At 40.8% G+C, this 16,974-nt stretch overlaps 1 protein-coding gene and 1 long non-coding RNA gene across 3 annotated transcripts; both read left to right on the top strand.

Moving 5' to 3' along the window:
• Positions 1 to 376: 376 nt before the first annotated feature.
• On the top strand, positions 377 to 10,258 carry LOC115177113 (dehydrodolichyl diphosphate synthase complex subunit DHDDS). 2 transcript variants are annotated; one of them, XM_029737632.1, is made up of 9 exons: positions 377 to 477; positions 3,486 to 3,568; positions 3,700 to 3,816; positions 4,077 to 4,219; positions 6,941 to 7,057; positions 7,329 to 7,430; positions 9,042 to 9,156; positions 9,450 to 9,557; positions 9,797 to 10,258. In XM_029737632.1, the coding sequence occupies exons 2-9, from the start codon at positions 3,506 to 3,508 to the stop codon at positions 10,037 to 10,039; spliced, it is 1,008 nt and encodes a 335-aa protein (XP_029593492.1). In that variant the 5' UTR covers positions 377 to 477; positions 3,486 to 3,505; the 3' UTR covers positions 10,040 to 10,258. The 2 variants fall into 2 exon arrangements, with proteins under 2 accessions (XP_029593492.1, XP_029593493.1); XM_029737633.1 differs by having other exon boundaries at positions 442 to 489.
• A 1,892-nt stretch (positions 10,259 to 12,150) lies between these two features.
• LOC115177114 (uncharacterized) lies at positions 12,151 to 15,849 on the top strand. The gene is made up of 6 exons (XR_003872351.1): positions 12,151 to 12,335; positions 13,686 to 13,706; positions 14,106 to 14,135; positions 14,236 to 14,286; positions 14,618 to 14,668; positions 15,216 to 15,849. It is a non-coding gene; the product is annotated as an uncharacterized LOC115177114 (long non-coding RNA).
• Positions 15,850 to 16,974: the final 1,125 nt, after the last annotated feature.

Genomic DNA, 16,974 nt, shown 5'->3' on the forward strand with positions numbered 1-16,974 from the left:
TGCTATTCGGAATTCTTGAGACGTCCTTACCCTACCAGCGTTTCCAAAACTTGGTCCTAGGGACCCAAAGGGGTGCACGTTTTGGGATTTGCCATTTGCCACAGCAAATTCAAACAATCAAAGCTTGATGATTAGTTGAATCAGCTGTGTAGTGGAAGGGCAAACACCAACACGTTCACCCCTTGGGGTCCCCAGGACCGAGTTTGGGAAACCCATAACCCTGACCTTAACTATTTTAAATCCCACTTCAGTGGGGAGTAGGGACGTCCCAAGATCCCGGATAGTACTGAGTCCAATTTGAAACCTATCCAGTAAATGTTTAAATATTCTATTCGAACCCCAGAACACCAATTTACCTGAACAAGTTTCCTGTCAATCCACATGCCCAGAAATCTGTACAAACAGTTCCAGGCGGAAGTGGTCGGTCTTTTGATTACGTCACTCCATCGAATAAGGAAGGGGACGTCATCTTAAACGGTGAGTTGGAAGGTATGTGAAATATGTGAAAATACGGCTCATAATGTTGATAATTCATGATCTCGTTCAACAATATGAATGAAATCGACCATTTCAGTGAAAGTGCAATTGCTTTGTACATTTCAAACAGTGTTCATCATTGGTTATCGCTCCCTGTCCGGTTTGTGTTAGCTAGCTAGCTACGATAACGTTATCTAGCTATGCAAGACCTGATCCACATGAATCAGAGACTCATAATCATATAGCTAGTTATCAGAATATGATTTGGTTAATATATCCCGTTTATGCATGCATGCATGTAGACTAGTGGCGTATGTATCAGAACTAATCGGATACAGTGGAGTCCGAAATCATTAACACCCATAAAGATCAGCAGAAATGACTATAAAATAAATAATTTAAATACTGAGCAATTGTATGCTCAACATGTTTTGTAAGTTATATTATACGAATACAATTGCTCAGAGAAAGAAATGTTGTTTAACAAGTAATACATGATTATCCTCAAAAAGCTACGGGTCAAAATTATTGACACCCTTGTTTCAGTATCCTGGCGGGTAGGAGCGTTGGGCTAGTAACCGAAATGTTGCTGGATTGAATCCCAGAGTTGACAAGGTAAAAATCTGTCGTTCTGCCCCTGAGCAAGGCAGTTAACCCCCAACAAAAACCGCCGATGGCGTGGATGTCTACCAACATATTTTACAGTAGGTATGGGGTTATTTACTGCTCATTGACGCCAAACTAGTGTTGCACGGTCAACTGAAACGTTAGTACTTTTTTTAAACTAGATCATGAAAAAAGTGTCGGTACTTATATAAATTGTGTCACGTCATCTACTGATTGAGAGAGGATCAAGTCTGTCTATGAGAGCAGCTGATGTCCCCTTATAGTACGAGCGCATCGTGCCTGCTTCACTTACTCATTGCTAACTGTAGCCTGTCCTGAGGAACCACTGCACTCACTGGGAGTCTTGGCTGCATCATGTTAGCTCCACACTTATGGTGCACAAAAGTTAACACACTTGAATAATGAATGCAACATGGTATGTTGAAACTGTTAGCAAAACAATGTTCATTACAGGCTAGAACACTTTACAATGCAAGAAAATACCAGTAGCTCAGACTGGTCTCATAGATTAGATGTTAATCCGAGACACTCAAATTAGTATGATATGTTTGGTATGGTTACATAAAATAGGAAAAAACTAAATCAGGGTGGATGGGTGTTCAAATCTCATCATGGACAACTAGCATTTTAGCAGCTACTTATTACTTAACTACTTTGCATGTTAGCTAAGCCTAACCTTAACCCTTTTAGCAAACCTTAACTCTCAATAACTCAATGCGTGCACGCACTCCTATTGAATATGCATTCACCTGTATTGTGGATAGGCCTAGACTACATCTTGATTTACAATTCAAATAAATGATTACCATTATGTAGTTAGATTGGTAAAAACAAAGTCAAATTGATTGTATGACTATCATTGATTCATTAATGTAGGGCTCTCCAACCCTGTTCCTGGAGAGCTGCCGTCCTGTAGGTTTTCAGTCCAACACCAGTTGTAAGTAACCTGATTCAGCTTACCAACCAGCTAATTATTAGAATCAGGTGCACTAGATTAAGGTTGGAGAGAAAACCAAGCTCAAAATTCTGGTGTCGTGACAACATTACGCCAAAACCTCCACTGGTGGGTGCGTGACCCAATAGCTCTATTTTCATGTCATCGGACCAATGCACCGGTTCCAATCCAAATGCCAGTGCTGTTTAGCAAACTCCAGGCATTTATATTTGTTGGATGACATGAAAACAGAGCTCTTAGGTCACACACACTAGTGGTGGATTTGGTGTCTAAATGAGAATGCATGAGCAGAAAATAACCCACTATGGTAAAATATGGTGGTGGATCTTGGATGTTATGGGGCTGTTTTTGGTTCCACTGCTTCCTTGTTAAGGTCAACAGCATCTTGAACTTTACCAAGTAGCAGGACATTTTAGCCCAACCCCTGGTTGCCTCTGCCAGGAGGTTAAAACTTGGCTGCAAGTGAATCTTCCAGCAAGACGATAATCCCAACCACACTTCAAAATCCACAAAGAAATGGTTCATTGACCAGAAAATCTATATTTTGCAATGGTCATCTCAGTCTCTGGTCTTAAACCCCATTTTCAAAACCTGTGGTTTGAATAGAGTATCACAGTATGAGTCATAATACCCAAAACCCTAGCGGTCAAACAGGGAAATGGTTCGAATTGTTTTTCTCAGAACCATTTTCCTGTTTGACCGCTAGGTTTATGGGTATTATGACACCTCCACTGTGGGGCTCTATTGAAGAGGGCAGTCCATATGCGCAGACAAAGGATATCAAGGATCTGGAAGGATTCTGTATGGAGGAATGGTCTAAGATCCCTCCCAATGTGTTCTCCGAAAAGGGCTCTGTGCCATTATCCTTGCAAGTTGAGGTATTCAAAACTGGGGTGTCAATCATTTTGACCCCTACCTTTTTTGATGAAAAAAAATAAACAAAATCTTTTTTCTCTGAGCAATTGTATTAGTATAAAATTCTATAATTGTTTTGGAGCATAGCTCAATATTTGAATTATTTATTTTATACAGTCAGTTCTGCTCATCTTTATGAAGAGTGTCAATAATTTCAGACCTCCCTGTACGTCTGGTATGTGGTAAAAGGCCCCTGTAGCACAGCTCAAGACTAGAAAGTAGTGGCCTCTGAAGACCTTATCCTACTAACTGTCAATGAATGCACTGCCATTATGTTTGTTGATGCACCCCACTGAACTAGGCCTATGCTCTATATGTAACTATGCTACATACCCCTCACTACTGTGTCTAATGCAGCCCACGGCTATACAAACCAGGGACTGCTGGATTTGTCAAACAAGCCTAACGGCTAACCTTGTTCATAAATTGCTTGTTTATAGGTATCTGTTTATATTTATCTGAAATGTATGTAATAAGATGTAATGCATGCATCTATGCTGTATCTCCACAGGGGTGTCAGAGTTTTTCAATATGTCGTGGATAAGGGAAGGTGAATTGAACCTCATTGAGAAGCTCTCAGCCAACATACTGAAGGTATGGTTATATATTTGCAAATGCATCCCTTCTGATGAGATTTGAATGAATGACTCACAAGCACATTTTTATGATATGTAATATGGTTCTATCTGTATGGAATCCATCCACCCCTCTTTGGTCTCTCCCAGGCTGGCCCGATGCCCAAACATGTGGCCTTTATCATGGATGGCAACCGGCGCTACGCCCGCAAGCGTCAGGTGGAGCGCCAGGAGGGCCACACACAGGGTTTTGACAAACTGGCAGAGGTGAGGTTCCCAGGGGACATCAGTGTCATGCCATGATGTCGTCATTGTTCTTTCTATCATAGTTGTTCTCATTCATACGGTCCCTTTTGCATGAGCTTTCACATTGTCTTAGAAAAGTAGGTAACTGCACTTCAACCATATTCTTCACCATTACCATCATAACATGTATTTGTATACGGCTGTCACCAAATACATTAGAAATACATACTGCTCTAATGTTGGCTTTACTGATGACCAACCTTGGTGGCTCCTCCCTTTAGACACTACACTGGTGCCTGAACCTGAGCATCCATGAGGTCACCGTGTACGCCTTCAGCATCGAGAACTTCAAGCGGTCTAAAGACGAGGTGGACGGCCTGATGGAGCTGGCCAAGCAGAAGTTCATCAGACTTCTAGAAGAACAGTGAGTGTCAGAACAGAGGAGCCAGAGTGCTTCCATTAATGGTGCATAGGTGTGGGAGTCCCAGTGAGTGGGAGAGAAAGCAGCATGGCTACCTGCTAAATGATGGGTTATCTTTCCACAGAAAATCTAAAAGGGCTCCAGGCAGATGTTTTACAGACACTTTAATTAAAAACTCGACAAGGAGGATGTTTCAGTAATTCACTTGGGCCAGACAACGGGAAGATGAAAATTTACTGGCCATTTGAGAAATGTACCGGATCCATATTCATTGGGTGCGTACACCATTAGGGAATCCACCCATGGTGCTCAGAATAACAGAAATCACATTTAGATTATGGTAATTCATCTTAACAGGACATGCAACTCCTGTAATGAAGCAGCCAATAAAACGTAATTTTGAAACATTTGCCTAAATGGAATTCGCAGGAAAACACCATTCTAAACAGCACAGCTTATGAGAGTGGTTCCAAATGTGCCAAAATGATATAACTACTCCTGTCGATACAGAAATTAATAAAATCATTCAAAAATCTTCACCAGAAAGCATGACTTAGCCACAGAGGAACAGAGGATCATTATCTTCTTTTAAAAATAGCTGTGGATTGTTTCAAATCACAAGCTAGTAGGCCTATGCCTATTTGCAATTTGGGCAGCGTGTGTGGCAATAGGCTTAGCTGATTACTGAGTTGTGGTTGTCAGTGAAAAGCATCTAAAATGTGTGTGAAGATAAGTGTCTTGGGTATAATTTAAAATGTTGAGACAAGAAGAAAGGGCGGGGTATGTCTCACGTAAATTCTTGAGCATTTATTGTGTGAATTGTTTGCCCTTTGATTGTTTATTTTTATCAATTTGCCCATTACACATGTGTACACTGAGTATACCAAACACTAGGAATGCCTTCCTAATATTGAGTTGCAAAAAAATCCTTCTTTAACCTGTCTCATCCCCTTCATCTACACTGATTGAAGTGGATTTAACAAGTGACATCAATAAGGGATACTAACTTTAATCTGGATTCACTTGGCCAGTCTGTCATGGAAAGAGCAGGTGTTCATAATGTTTTGTATAGGCTGTGTATGTCACCAGTAGTAAATATACCGTTAATCACTGTCATGTGGTTACATACATTTCTGTTACTGCATGTATTAATTAGTCATTTACCGTTCCCGTTCTCGAAGTGGAAACGCGATTTGCAGAGTTCACAACCTGCTATACACTTGTGAGAAACATGCTTTGGTTAATTTCATAAACATAATTTTTTTTTTTTTTTTTTTAATTGTGTGTACTTTTCTTTTGTTTGCTCCATGTGAATGATGATCATGTGTCTGGTTTCTTTGTCCTGTTAATGCACGCATACAAGTACGGAAATAGAGGAAAGTCAACGACGTCGTTTTTTAAACATCCATTGCGAATGATAATGAAGACTATTAAAAATGTAGTTCCTCACAGTAGGCTATTTGAACAATCTTTCCTACAATCTCCCCTTCGATATTCACCAAGCGTCGGTGTGAAAGAGCAAAATACAATGATCTGATGAGCCCATATATCCAGTGGAAACTTCATCAAATACCTGAACACTTTTCCCTTAGGCAAAAACAGCTGTCTGGGCCGAGCTCACTAGCACGGGAAACGGGCCTGGAATAGACTAGTTGATAAGATGTTGCAAGTTCACTATCGAAATCTTCCGGCCAGACACAGTTGATTGATTTGATACAAATGTTGCACTTTACAATGGCTCAAGTCAAGATAGAAAGGGAGGCATGGGAGGCTGAGTAGAGAGATTAATGTGATTTGAAAGAACATGAATGTATGTTTTTATTTTGTCGACTATGTATTTTTACTTAGTTGATTATTTAAGTTATAGGCGATGAGTTCAATGCGCTCATTTCTTTGGCCGCCAATGGATCGTCAATGCGTCCATATGGCAGAGGCTGGTGCTCTCGCATTAGTAGAATTTTAACTCAGATTTGTATCATTTTAATTCAGATTTGTATGATTTAACCACGTGACAATGATTTTGAGAAACGAAAACGTTATTATTGAAATGAAACTGTTACACGAAAATGCGCATATGCGTTTCCATGGTCGGATTTTGCCGAAAGTCTACATTTCAGCAATCTTTTATTTATATTTATTTTTTACCTTTATTTAACTAGGCAAGTCAGTTAAGTACACATTCTTATTTACAATGACGGCCAAACCCGGACGACGCTGGGCCAATTGTGCGCCGTTCAAACAATTTAAGTATGTTTTCAAAATGCGTACTGCCTCCCGCTTACATGTAGAAGCGCTGATATCCTGTTGCCTGCACTTACATGCTGAATGGGAGACGCGCTTCAATTATCAGTTTGAGAAATCGACTATATATATTACATGGGATTGCATTTAGAATTGTTGTGCAATGATGGGCTTACAAATACAACAACCAGCTGAGTAGCTGCAGGAGACATCTCTCTCAAAATAGCATCTTTATGCTGTGTGCATGTGATAGTCATCATGTATTTTATTAATCCAACAACTAATGAAAATACACACCAATTTAATTCCACTAAATTATGCAAATTAACCGATAGACCGACTGGTATTTACATAAATTATTTTACAATGGGATTTTTTTCCTACTGGTCATTTTGGCCAGCAACAGCTTTATTTATCAGCTGTTCATTTTCGGGGGACCAAAAGCCATCCTGACTTGGTCATGTCTGATCTCTTCCAATCCAGGGAGAATCTGGAGAAGCATGGGGTGTGCATCCGGGTGTTGGGAGACCTGACTCTACTGCCTCTGGACCTGCAGCAGCATATAGCCCGGGCTGTGGTGGCCACCAGGACTCATAACAAGTAGGCACCGCCACCTCATCATCCTGCTGCTCCTCACTTCTCTGAGGTGGCTGTGAGCTTGTGTGCAGCCATCTGAAATACATTGCAGTTTTGATAAATGCATCAAGGTTTATTGCAGATGTTGGACTGCAGTTGTTTATAATGCAATGCAATTTCTCTATGCATAAAACAACACATGGCCTTCTGTTCAGTCATCTAAGATGTCTTCTCGAGTGGCTTCTTATAGCTGTAATAACTCATTTATTAATGTCCCACCCTCTTTTGCCAACAGATGCTTTCTGAACGTGTGCTTTGCCTACACCTCAAGACATGAAATTGCTAATGCCGTCAGAGAGATGGCTTGGGGCGTGGAGCAGGGACTTATCAAATCCAGGTAAACTACTTCAACAGAGATTCAGAAGAGGAATATTACATAAGAGTGCATTCATGGCCCTTTCAAATATCATTGTTCAATTTGCATTATCAGAGATCTAGATTTGTTTTCTGAATTGGCAGTTCATCGATTGTTTTTCTGCGCTTTTCTATTGTTTCTCAAATTACTGCATCGCCTGGTTCACCAACGACTTCTCAGATAGAGTTCAGTGTGTCTAATTGGATGGCCTGTTGTCCGGACCTCTGGCAGTCTCTATAGGGGTACCACAGTGTTCAATTCTCGGGCCGACTCTTTTCTCTGTATATATCAATGATGTCGCTCGTGCTGCGGGTGATTCCTTGATCCACCTCTACGCAGACGACACCATTCTGTATACATCTGGCCCTTCTTTGGACAGATGGGTTAACAAACCTCCAAACGAGCTTCAATGCCATACAACACTCTTTCTGTGGCCTCCAACTGCTCTTAAATGCTAGTAAAACTAAATGCATGCTCTTCAACCGATCGCTGCCCGCACCTGCCCTGCCGTCCAGCATCACTACTCTGGACGGTTCTGACATAGAATATGTGGACAACTACAAATACCTAGGTGTCTGGCTAGACTGTAAACTCTCCTTCCAGACTCATATTAAACATCTCCAATCCAAAATTAAATCTAGAATCGGCTTCCTATTTCGCAACAAAGCCTACTTCACTCACGCTGCCAAACATACCCTTGTAAAACTGACTATCCTACCGATCCTTGACTTCGGCGATGTCATTTACAAAATAGCATCCAACACTCTACTCAGCAAACTGGATGCAGTCTAACACCATGCCATCCGTTTTGTCACCAAAGCTCCATATACCACCCACCACTGCGACCTGTATGCTCTCATTGGCTGGCCCTTGCTTCATATTCGTCGCCACAAACCCACTGGCTCCAGGTCATCTATAAGTCTTTGCTAGGTAAAGCTCCGCCTTATCTCAGCTCACTGGTCACCATAGCAACACCCACCCGTAGCACGTGCTCCAGCAGGTATATCTCACTGGTCATCCCCAAAGCCAACACCTCCTTTGGCCGCCTTTCCTTACAGTTCTCTGCTGCCAATGACTGGAATGAATTGCAAAAATCGCTGAAGTTGGAGACTTATATCTCTCTCACTAACTTTAAGCATCAGCTATCTAAGCAGCTTACCGATCGCTGCAGCTGTACACAGCCCATCTGTAAATAGCCCATCCAACTACCTACCTCATCCCCATATTGTTTTTATTTACTTTTTTTTTTCTTTTTTGCACACCAGTATTTCTACTTGCACATCATCTGCACATCTATCACTCCAGTGTTAATTTTCTAAATTGTAATTACTTCGCTACTATGGCCTATTTATTGCCTTACCTCCTTACTCCATTTGCACACACTGTGTATAGATTTTTCTATTGTGTTATTGACTGTACTTTTGTTTATCCCACGTGTAACTCTGTGTTGTTGTTTTTTGTCGCACTGCTTTGCTTTATCTTGGCCAGGTCGCAGTTGTAAATGAGAACTTGTTCTCAACTGGCCTACCTGGTTAAATAAAGGTGAAATGTATATATATTTTTTTAAAGTCTTGTCTTGGTTGTTGTGTCCAGTGATGTGTCGGAGGCCCTGCTGGGTCAGTGTCTGTACAGCAGTAACTCCCCCAATCCTGATCTGCTCATTCGCACGTCTGGAGAGGTGCGACTCAGTGACTTCCTGCTGTGGCAGGTAAGGACAAAGATACTCCTTACTAGCTGTTTCCAGCATGATGTTGAATGCTAATGAGATTAGCCTCTTGCCTAGCATCCTCTTTGGTAAGGACAAGACTTACTTCCTGTTCAGTGACTTCAGTGACCGACAATGGAGCCTCTAGTTTAGCTGCCTCTCCCACTACCTCGTGACTTGTTCTTTGTAAATGTAGGCTGTCTGGTGTTACCCATGGGGATTATTCAGTGGGGTGCAATGTTTATAGAATGTTCCAGATAGAAGTGTAATATTTTTTTGTCTGCGCTATCCTGTAGACGTCCCACTCCTGCTTAGTGTTCCAGTCAGTCCTGTGGCCAGAGTACTCCTTCTGGAACCTGTGTGATGCCATTCTGCAGTATCAGCTCAATCACAGACCTCTTCAAGTATGAACTCTCTCTCTTTCCTTCATTCATCCCCCACATACATTCCACCGTATGATATTTACCCAACCTTTAAATGTGTGTGCACTTTTGCCACAAATGTTTGGCGCAGTGTTTCAAGTTGTATTTCCAGCATTGCGCGAGAATTCATTAGCAGGATCATCTGAATACCTGTAGTAAACTACTGTGTTGTGTGGAACACTGTGATCTGCTTGAATGACTGATCCCTATGTATGTTGCAGAAAGCCAGAGATCAACACAGAGAGGGACAGGCCCTACAGCAGCTTGAGGCAGACCGGGCCTGTGTAGCAGACCTCCTACAGCACCACGGCAATGGAAAGCCCCTGGATGCCCAGAGGAGACAGGAAGCACTGCTCAACTACACTGCCAGCCGAGAGGAACGGGTTCAGGACTTCCTTGGTGCACTCCAGCACAAGAGAGACTCCTTCCTTACTGACTTAACCAGCCAAGCTGCTCTGGCATAAAGAGGGGATGAGGGGAACACAATGCTCCCCATCTTGAATTGGGGGAGCAATCCCATCTCTCCATCTCTTCCCTAAAGGGCTGAGTGGTTTGAAACTTCTTATTTTGTATGAGTGATTTTACCCCTATGGGGCTGCTGTATGTGGGATATTTATATGTGTATTCTAAGTCTGATCAAAGTCTAATAAAAAGATAAGTCTGGTAAAGAGCTAATGATTCTATAACTTGTTCTGTAAAATCTGTCCGTCAAATGCATGCCATAGATATTCTCTTTGAACTGATATTCACAATGGAATCGGAGTACTCACTCCCAGACAAGATACACATCGGAGACCACCATTTACCACAGCACCAGCTACACTACATGACCAAAGGTATGTGGACACCTGATCGTTGAACATCTCATTCCAAACTCATGGGCATTAATATGGAGTTGGTCCCCTCCTTCGCTGCTATAACAGCCTCCACTCTTCTGGGAAGGCTTTCCACTAGATGTTGGAACATTGCTGCAGGGATTTGCTTCCATTCAGCCACAAGAGCGTTAGTGAGGTCGAGTACTGATGTTGAGGGATTAGCCCTGGCTTGCAGTCGGCGTTCGATGGGGTTAAGGTCAGGGCTTTGTCCAGTCAAGTTATTCCACACTGATCTCGACAAACCATTTCTGTATGGACCTCCACTTTGTGCACGGGGGCATTGTCATGCTGAAACAGGAAAGGGGCTTCCCCCAAACTGTTGCCACAAAGTTGGAAGCACAGACTTGTTTAGAATGTCATATGCTGTAGCGTTAAGATTTCCCTTCACTAAAACTAAGGGGCCTAGCCTAAACCATGAAACTGCCCCAGACCATTATTTCTCCAAACTTTACAGTTGGCACTATCTTTTGGGGCTGGTAGCGCACTCCTGGCATCTGCCAAATCCAGATTTGTTCGTCTGACTGCCAGATGGTGAAGTGTGACTTGTGAGCCGTTGTTGCTCCTAGACGTTTCCACTTCACAATAACAGCAGATCAGGGCAGCTCTAGCAGGGTAGAAAGTTGACGAACTGACTTGTACAACGTTGCAAGTCACTGAGCTCTTCAGTAAGGCCATTCTACTGCCAGTGTTTGTCTATAGTGATCGCGTGGCTGTGTGCTCCATTTTTATACACCTGTTAGCAATGGCTGTGGCTGAAATAGCCAAATGTGAGTGTCCACATACTCGTGTGTGTGTGTATGTATGTATGTGTATATATATATATATATATATATATATATGTATGTATGTATGTGTGCTGGACTGGTCAAGTAAAATTTTCAATGAATGTCATTGTGCAATAACTGTTTTATGGTCATGAATGTCCATATTTGACATGTAAAACATGAAAACTATATTTTTACCAGGTTTCTTTATCTTGCAGAATAAACGTGATTATGTTCATTTAGTTTAATGTACATTATGCTACTTGTATTCATAACAAATTGTACATCCAGATGGATGATTTGTAACATAGGTAACTTTTTATATTGTATCTTGGATCATTGCGGGGTGATGTACACTGCAGGCATAAAGTTTCTAAACCCAGAGGCGCAACATCGCGAGACTGCCTGGAACGCTTGCGAAGCATATCAAGCAAACAAGGCCGGGGTTTGGGGTTAAATAAATCAATGACAGAAGTGAAACATTCTTCCTTGGTTGTTAATTTTCTCGAAATGTAGGCACAACCCAATGTATTAAGTAGTTGAACATGTTATTACTCCAACTTCGTGAAATTGACCGACTCACACGTTTTAATTGTCGTCAAAAACAACTGAATTGAAATGGTACCTATGATTTGATGGCCTGCAAATGCGCAGTTCGGAGCGAGACGAACCTTAGACCCGATTACGTGTTTCGGCGCCTGAGTTTAGCTAGCCACCGTAGCCATGACATCGCCTACAAGCGTGATCGGGGATTTTTATTGGAGAAGCAGTTTTTCCATATCTTCATACTGTACTGTCTTTGCTGCAGTCTGCAGATCCTGCAGAAACCACGCCACCTTGTTACAGCGGTGGTATTTTTCATGCACTCTCTCTTTAAGAACATGGAGACGCCCACAAACACGTGATTTGTTTTCACCCAATGTCTGACTTCAAAATATAAAAACTGGTTCAAACCGGTTTCTATCTTATATTTTACATTCGGTCATTATTTTACATTCACCATTGTTGCATTGCTAACGTGGCTAGAAGAGCTTAGTGAGATACCCAACAACTTCCATAAAAAAAAATAATTGGAATTGTGTTGCAATTCCCGAACAATCATCAATATGCCTAAAAGAAAGGTAAGGAATGCTTAATTTTCCGGGTAACAAATATATTTGTATTTTTTTGGCTTGCATCTTTCCGTTTTAAAATTGCATTTGGTCTCTTCATCAGTACTGTATGTCGTCGTTTAGAAATGGCGGCAAAATGGGTCATCCTCTCAACGCAGTCATCAATATATCAAATAAACCGTATAAAAAAGGACAATTACATAAGAAATAAAGTGTTAAGATATTAACCATATTTATTAAGGTTATTCGTCCTACATTAACCATACCTATGACAAGTTCATCCACTCAAGCTAAGTACGATTTGTGCATCACGCGCTAGGTGCTTCTTGGAAGTTGTGAAGAAGCTCGCGGGGCTCAACTGCTCTATTTCATACATTTAACGATTTAACTTAATTTGTGTAGTTCAATGTGCTGCCTGCGAGCTTCTCGGTGTCTAGTTTTCTAGTCATGTTTGAGGCAGGCATGAATCAGTGAGCCACAAAAATTGGTGGGAAAAGATGCTTGGTCGTTTTTCAATCATTTGCACCCGACTCAACGCTTAAATGCAATCTTGTGAATCCTCTACTTTACCAGTAAATACTAATTTCTTGCTAATGCATTTTTTTTCAACAAACATTAGCTAGAGTTGTTAACGTTAACTTGAGTCATTTTCCCCAGCCCTACTAATTTCAACGTCAGGCTGCCATCTTTGCATAGCCAACATTAGCTAGCATCTTTGTGAATGCACAAACAGCATATGAGCGGGTGCTTTTCAATGACCTTTTCTATTGGGTTTATCGTTGAACCTCAAAGTTGAAAAAAAAAATACATCACTGCATCTTTAGCCGCTTTAACTTAGTCGAAATAATGTTGATAGGTAAATTTATTGAGCGCGAACTTCATCTTGTTGACGGCTGTCGGGCGCCAATTGACGCAAAACAAAGGAAGTGCCAAGCGCGCTCGACTGTTGTGACAGGACAGATTTGAATTTGAATATGCGCGGGAATTCCTTCGAAGTCAGAAGTAGCCTAGAACAGTGGAAATGCATGTCATAAAAAAATGTGTGGCTAACTCGCTCACTGTGGTGTATGTAATCCGTTGTGCAAAATATACATTATACAAAAGCCCAGCATGTTCTCTGGGGATGTGATGCTTCATTTTGATCAAAGGGGCCCTACATAGAGTAAGAGAGGGCAACAATGGCCATAACATCCGCTCCAGTTACCTTACTTTTTGAAAAGGACCTATGCTCTACTACCCAGGCATATGCAGTACTGTCTGATACATTAGCTGAATTTATTTATTATTCAACATATTTAGGAATTCCATTTCCTCCCAGTTTCTAAATATTTTTCTTCTGCTTTTTTCTTCTGTTTTCAGAGTGCTACCAAGGGCGATGAGGTATGCATACAAGTATTCACAATGTTAATTCTAAACTAGTGTATTCGTTTATAATTTTTACACTTTAACTGAACTACAGCTTACAAATGCTGTATAGGATGCTCATAAAGTCTTGAGAAATTTGCTCTACATAAATGCTTCACAGATCATTTGTAAACACAATTTTATACATAAAGGGTGATATAAAAAGTTGGTGCTTTGTCAAATGTGGCATTACTCGTTTGAAACCCTTTATAAAGCATGACATTTGCTTATGAATGATAATTTTCCGATACATCTATGCAATCATTATTTACGAAGGCTTCCTTATGCTTTAAAAGTTGTAGTTTGTTAAAGTGGGGTCGTTTATAGTAGTAGTTGAGTCATGGTTAGATATGTAAAATGTGTTTCTTTCTTCAGCCTGCAAGACGTTCAGCGCGTTTGTCATCTGTAAGTATTACCGTTGAAATAGGCTACTTTAGGATCTGTACATTTCTTTGTATTGCAAACTCGTGTTACTTACCCTAATTGCCGTCTTATTTTTTTGCAGAGACCTGTGCCAAAACCGGCGGCCAAACCCAAAAAAGCGGCAGCACCCAAAGTATGTTGAGTATTTGTTTCATGTCTTTTATTAATAAAGTTAAACTTGTTGGGGTTCTTCAATGTGCTGTTTTTGCATCTAGAGTTTATTAGCGGTTGTGTTAACCCTTCGCCTAAGCGTTATTGATTCCTGACCTTTGGCACCAACTCAAAAGTTGTCCTGTTATATTTCTTTAACAGCCACATGAGGGAAAGCCTCGTAAAAAGAATCTCAAGTATTTGGCACTGCTGAGCATTTGACAATATGCATAACATTTTGAAGGAAGTGAGAGGAGAGAGAAAATACATTTACTCTTTCAGTCAGTGGCTAATGTTTTTTTTTTCTTCTTCAGAAGGCAGTCAAAGGAAAGAAGGCTGCTGAGAACGGTGATGCCAAGGCTGAGGTTTGTTTCCTGAAAGGATCTGTTTGCTATCTCTATTCAATGTGATTCTTCCCCCGCCCCTTAGGGTTTAGATTTGGTTTCACTTTAGGCTGTACATGACTGTCTGCAATCCATCAGTTACCCTTACCAGAAACAAACAACACTGCCCCTTGATGGGGATTCAACCTCTTAGGGGATGTGATTCATTCCGCCCACCTGTACATGCATGCATTACTTATTTGATGGGCGCTCAACTCATTTATGTGTGAATTGTGGAATGATATTAACCAAGCAGTTCTGTGGAAATTGTTATTACACTGTTATTATAGTGTTTAGGTTCTATGTAATTTATTTGCTTCCTGCCCTTCTGGCATAAGTTAGTGCATGTAATTGAATTGATTTGCAACAATACAGTAGGCCTACAGGGTTAGATGCACTTCAATATACGTAATTAGTTGGTTTCTTATTTGCAATCCTCTTTTTTAACTTTCTTCAAGGTTATTTATTGCATACAAGCATTTTTTGTGTGTGTGTGTATGTCTGAAATTAGTCCATTCTTCATTTCTAGGCGAAAGTTGAGGCCGCTGGAGACGCCAAATGAAGAACTGTTTGAAGTTGTGATCATTCTGTGTACTTGGTGACTGTACAGTTTAAAATAAGTATTTTTTACCAAGTTTTTTTTATATTAAAAGATATCATTTATAGTTCATTGTGGGCTTACATTTGAGGTAATGAAGCTGTTCCAAGGGGTTCTCATGTTCTTATCCATTTTTATGCCTTGTTTAAATGAATACCGTCCATATCCTGTACAAGTAAAAAATTTACCCTTCTAAACCATTTTTAACTGCTGAATGTTATTTTCCTACATAAATCCAAACATTTAAGGCAGCTAAAGTGTGTTTCTAAAATGTTTTAAGAGGAATAGGGTTTTTGCCACTCCTTTTTAGTTTTTTAATATTCATTAATTACTTACCAAATGTTTTGAATCAACATCAGCGCTTCTCATTCAGGAGACATAAGGCCGTTTGAAGTAATCACTAACTTGTATTAGGTCAACACACAAAATCAAACAAAATTTAATAATGTGAACTTAATCATTTGTTCTATTGTTTATTTTATTAAATTGTTCTGTAAAAACAGTGGAAAGAGCTATTGTGACTCCTATGAAATTTAAATGTTCTTGAATAAAATGATAAAAAGGCTGTTTTTATTTGATTTAGTTAAATATCACAGCAAATCATTATCAAACATTCTTTGTTAGTTGTTGACATGCTAGTTTGTGCACAAGTCCACATGTTTTCTAGACCTGTCACTAGCCTATTGGGCAGGGACATCAACTGCTTCCTCGCTCTGTAGATGGGGGACCCCAGACGTGCTCAGCTGGTGCTCTTTCCTGTGAGAAAAATAAATAGGATGAAACTGGATGGATTTTATTATTCTCTTGGATTATAATATTGAGGCCTTTTCTCTATGCTGCCCAAAAAAATCATTACCTACCAATTCCCCCTCTATAGAGCATCTGCTACTGTGTCAGCAAAAGTATGTTTTCTCTGCTATGTGGGGGTTCTGTGTTGTAATTTTTCTACCACCGATCCATCCCTTTGTCCATAAATGTAATGCATGGCTAAGGGGTATACAGTGCATTAGGAAAGTATTCAGACCACTTGACTTTCCACAGTTACATTACAGCCTTATTCTAAAATGGATTACATTGTTTTTTCCCCCTCAATATACACACAATACCCATAATGACAAAGCAAAAACAGGTTTTTAGACATGTATATATATATTTCTTAACTGAAATCTAATTTACAGAAGTATTCAGACCCTTTACTCTACTTTGTTGACGTACCTTAGCAGCGATTACAGCCTAGAGTCTTGGGTATGACACTACAAGCTTGGCACACCTGTATTTGGTGAGTTGCTGCCATTCTTCTCTGCAGACCCTCAAGCTCTGTCATGTTTGATGGGGAGCGCTGCTGCACAGCTATTTTCAGGTCTCCAGAGATGTTCGATTGGGTTCATGTTCGGCCTTTGGCCGGACCACTCAAGGACATTCAGAAACTTGTCCAGAAGCCACTCCTGCGTTGTCTTGGCTGTGTGCTTAGGGTCGTTGCCCTGTTGGAAGGTGAAACTTCGCCCCAGACTCTGGTCCTGAGCACTTTGCTCCGTACATCTTTCCCTCGGTCCTGACTAGTCTCCCAGTCACTGCTGCTAAAAAACATACCCACAGCGTGATGCTGCCAACACCATGATTCACCGTAGGGATGGTGCCAGGTTTCCTCCAGATTTGGCATTCAGGCCAAAGAATTCAATCTTGGTTTCAT

Source organism: Salmo trutta, chromosome 37, assembly GCF_901001165.1.
Source record: "Salmo trutta chromosome 37, fSalTru1.1, whole genome shotgun sequence".
Taxonomy (NCBI): domain Eukaryota; kingdom Metazoa; phylum Chordata; class Actinopteri; order Salmoniformes; family Salmonidae; genus Salmo; species Salmo trutta.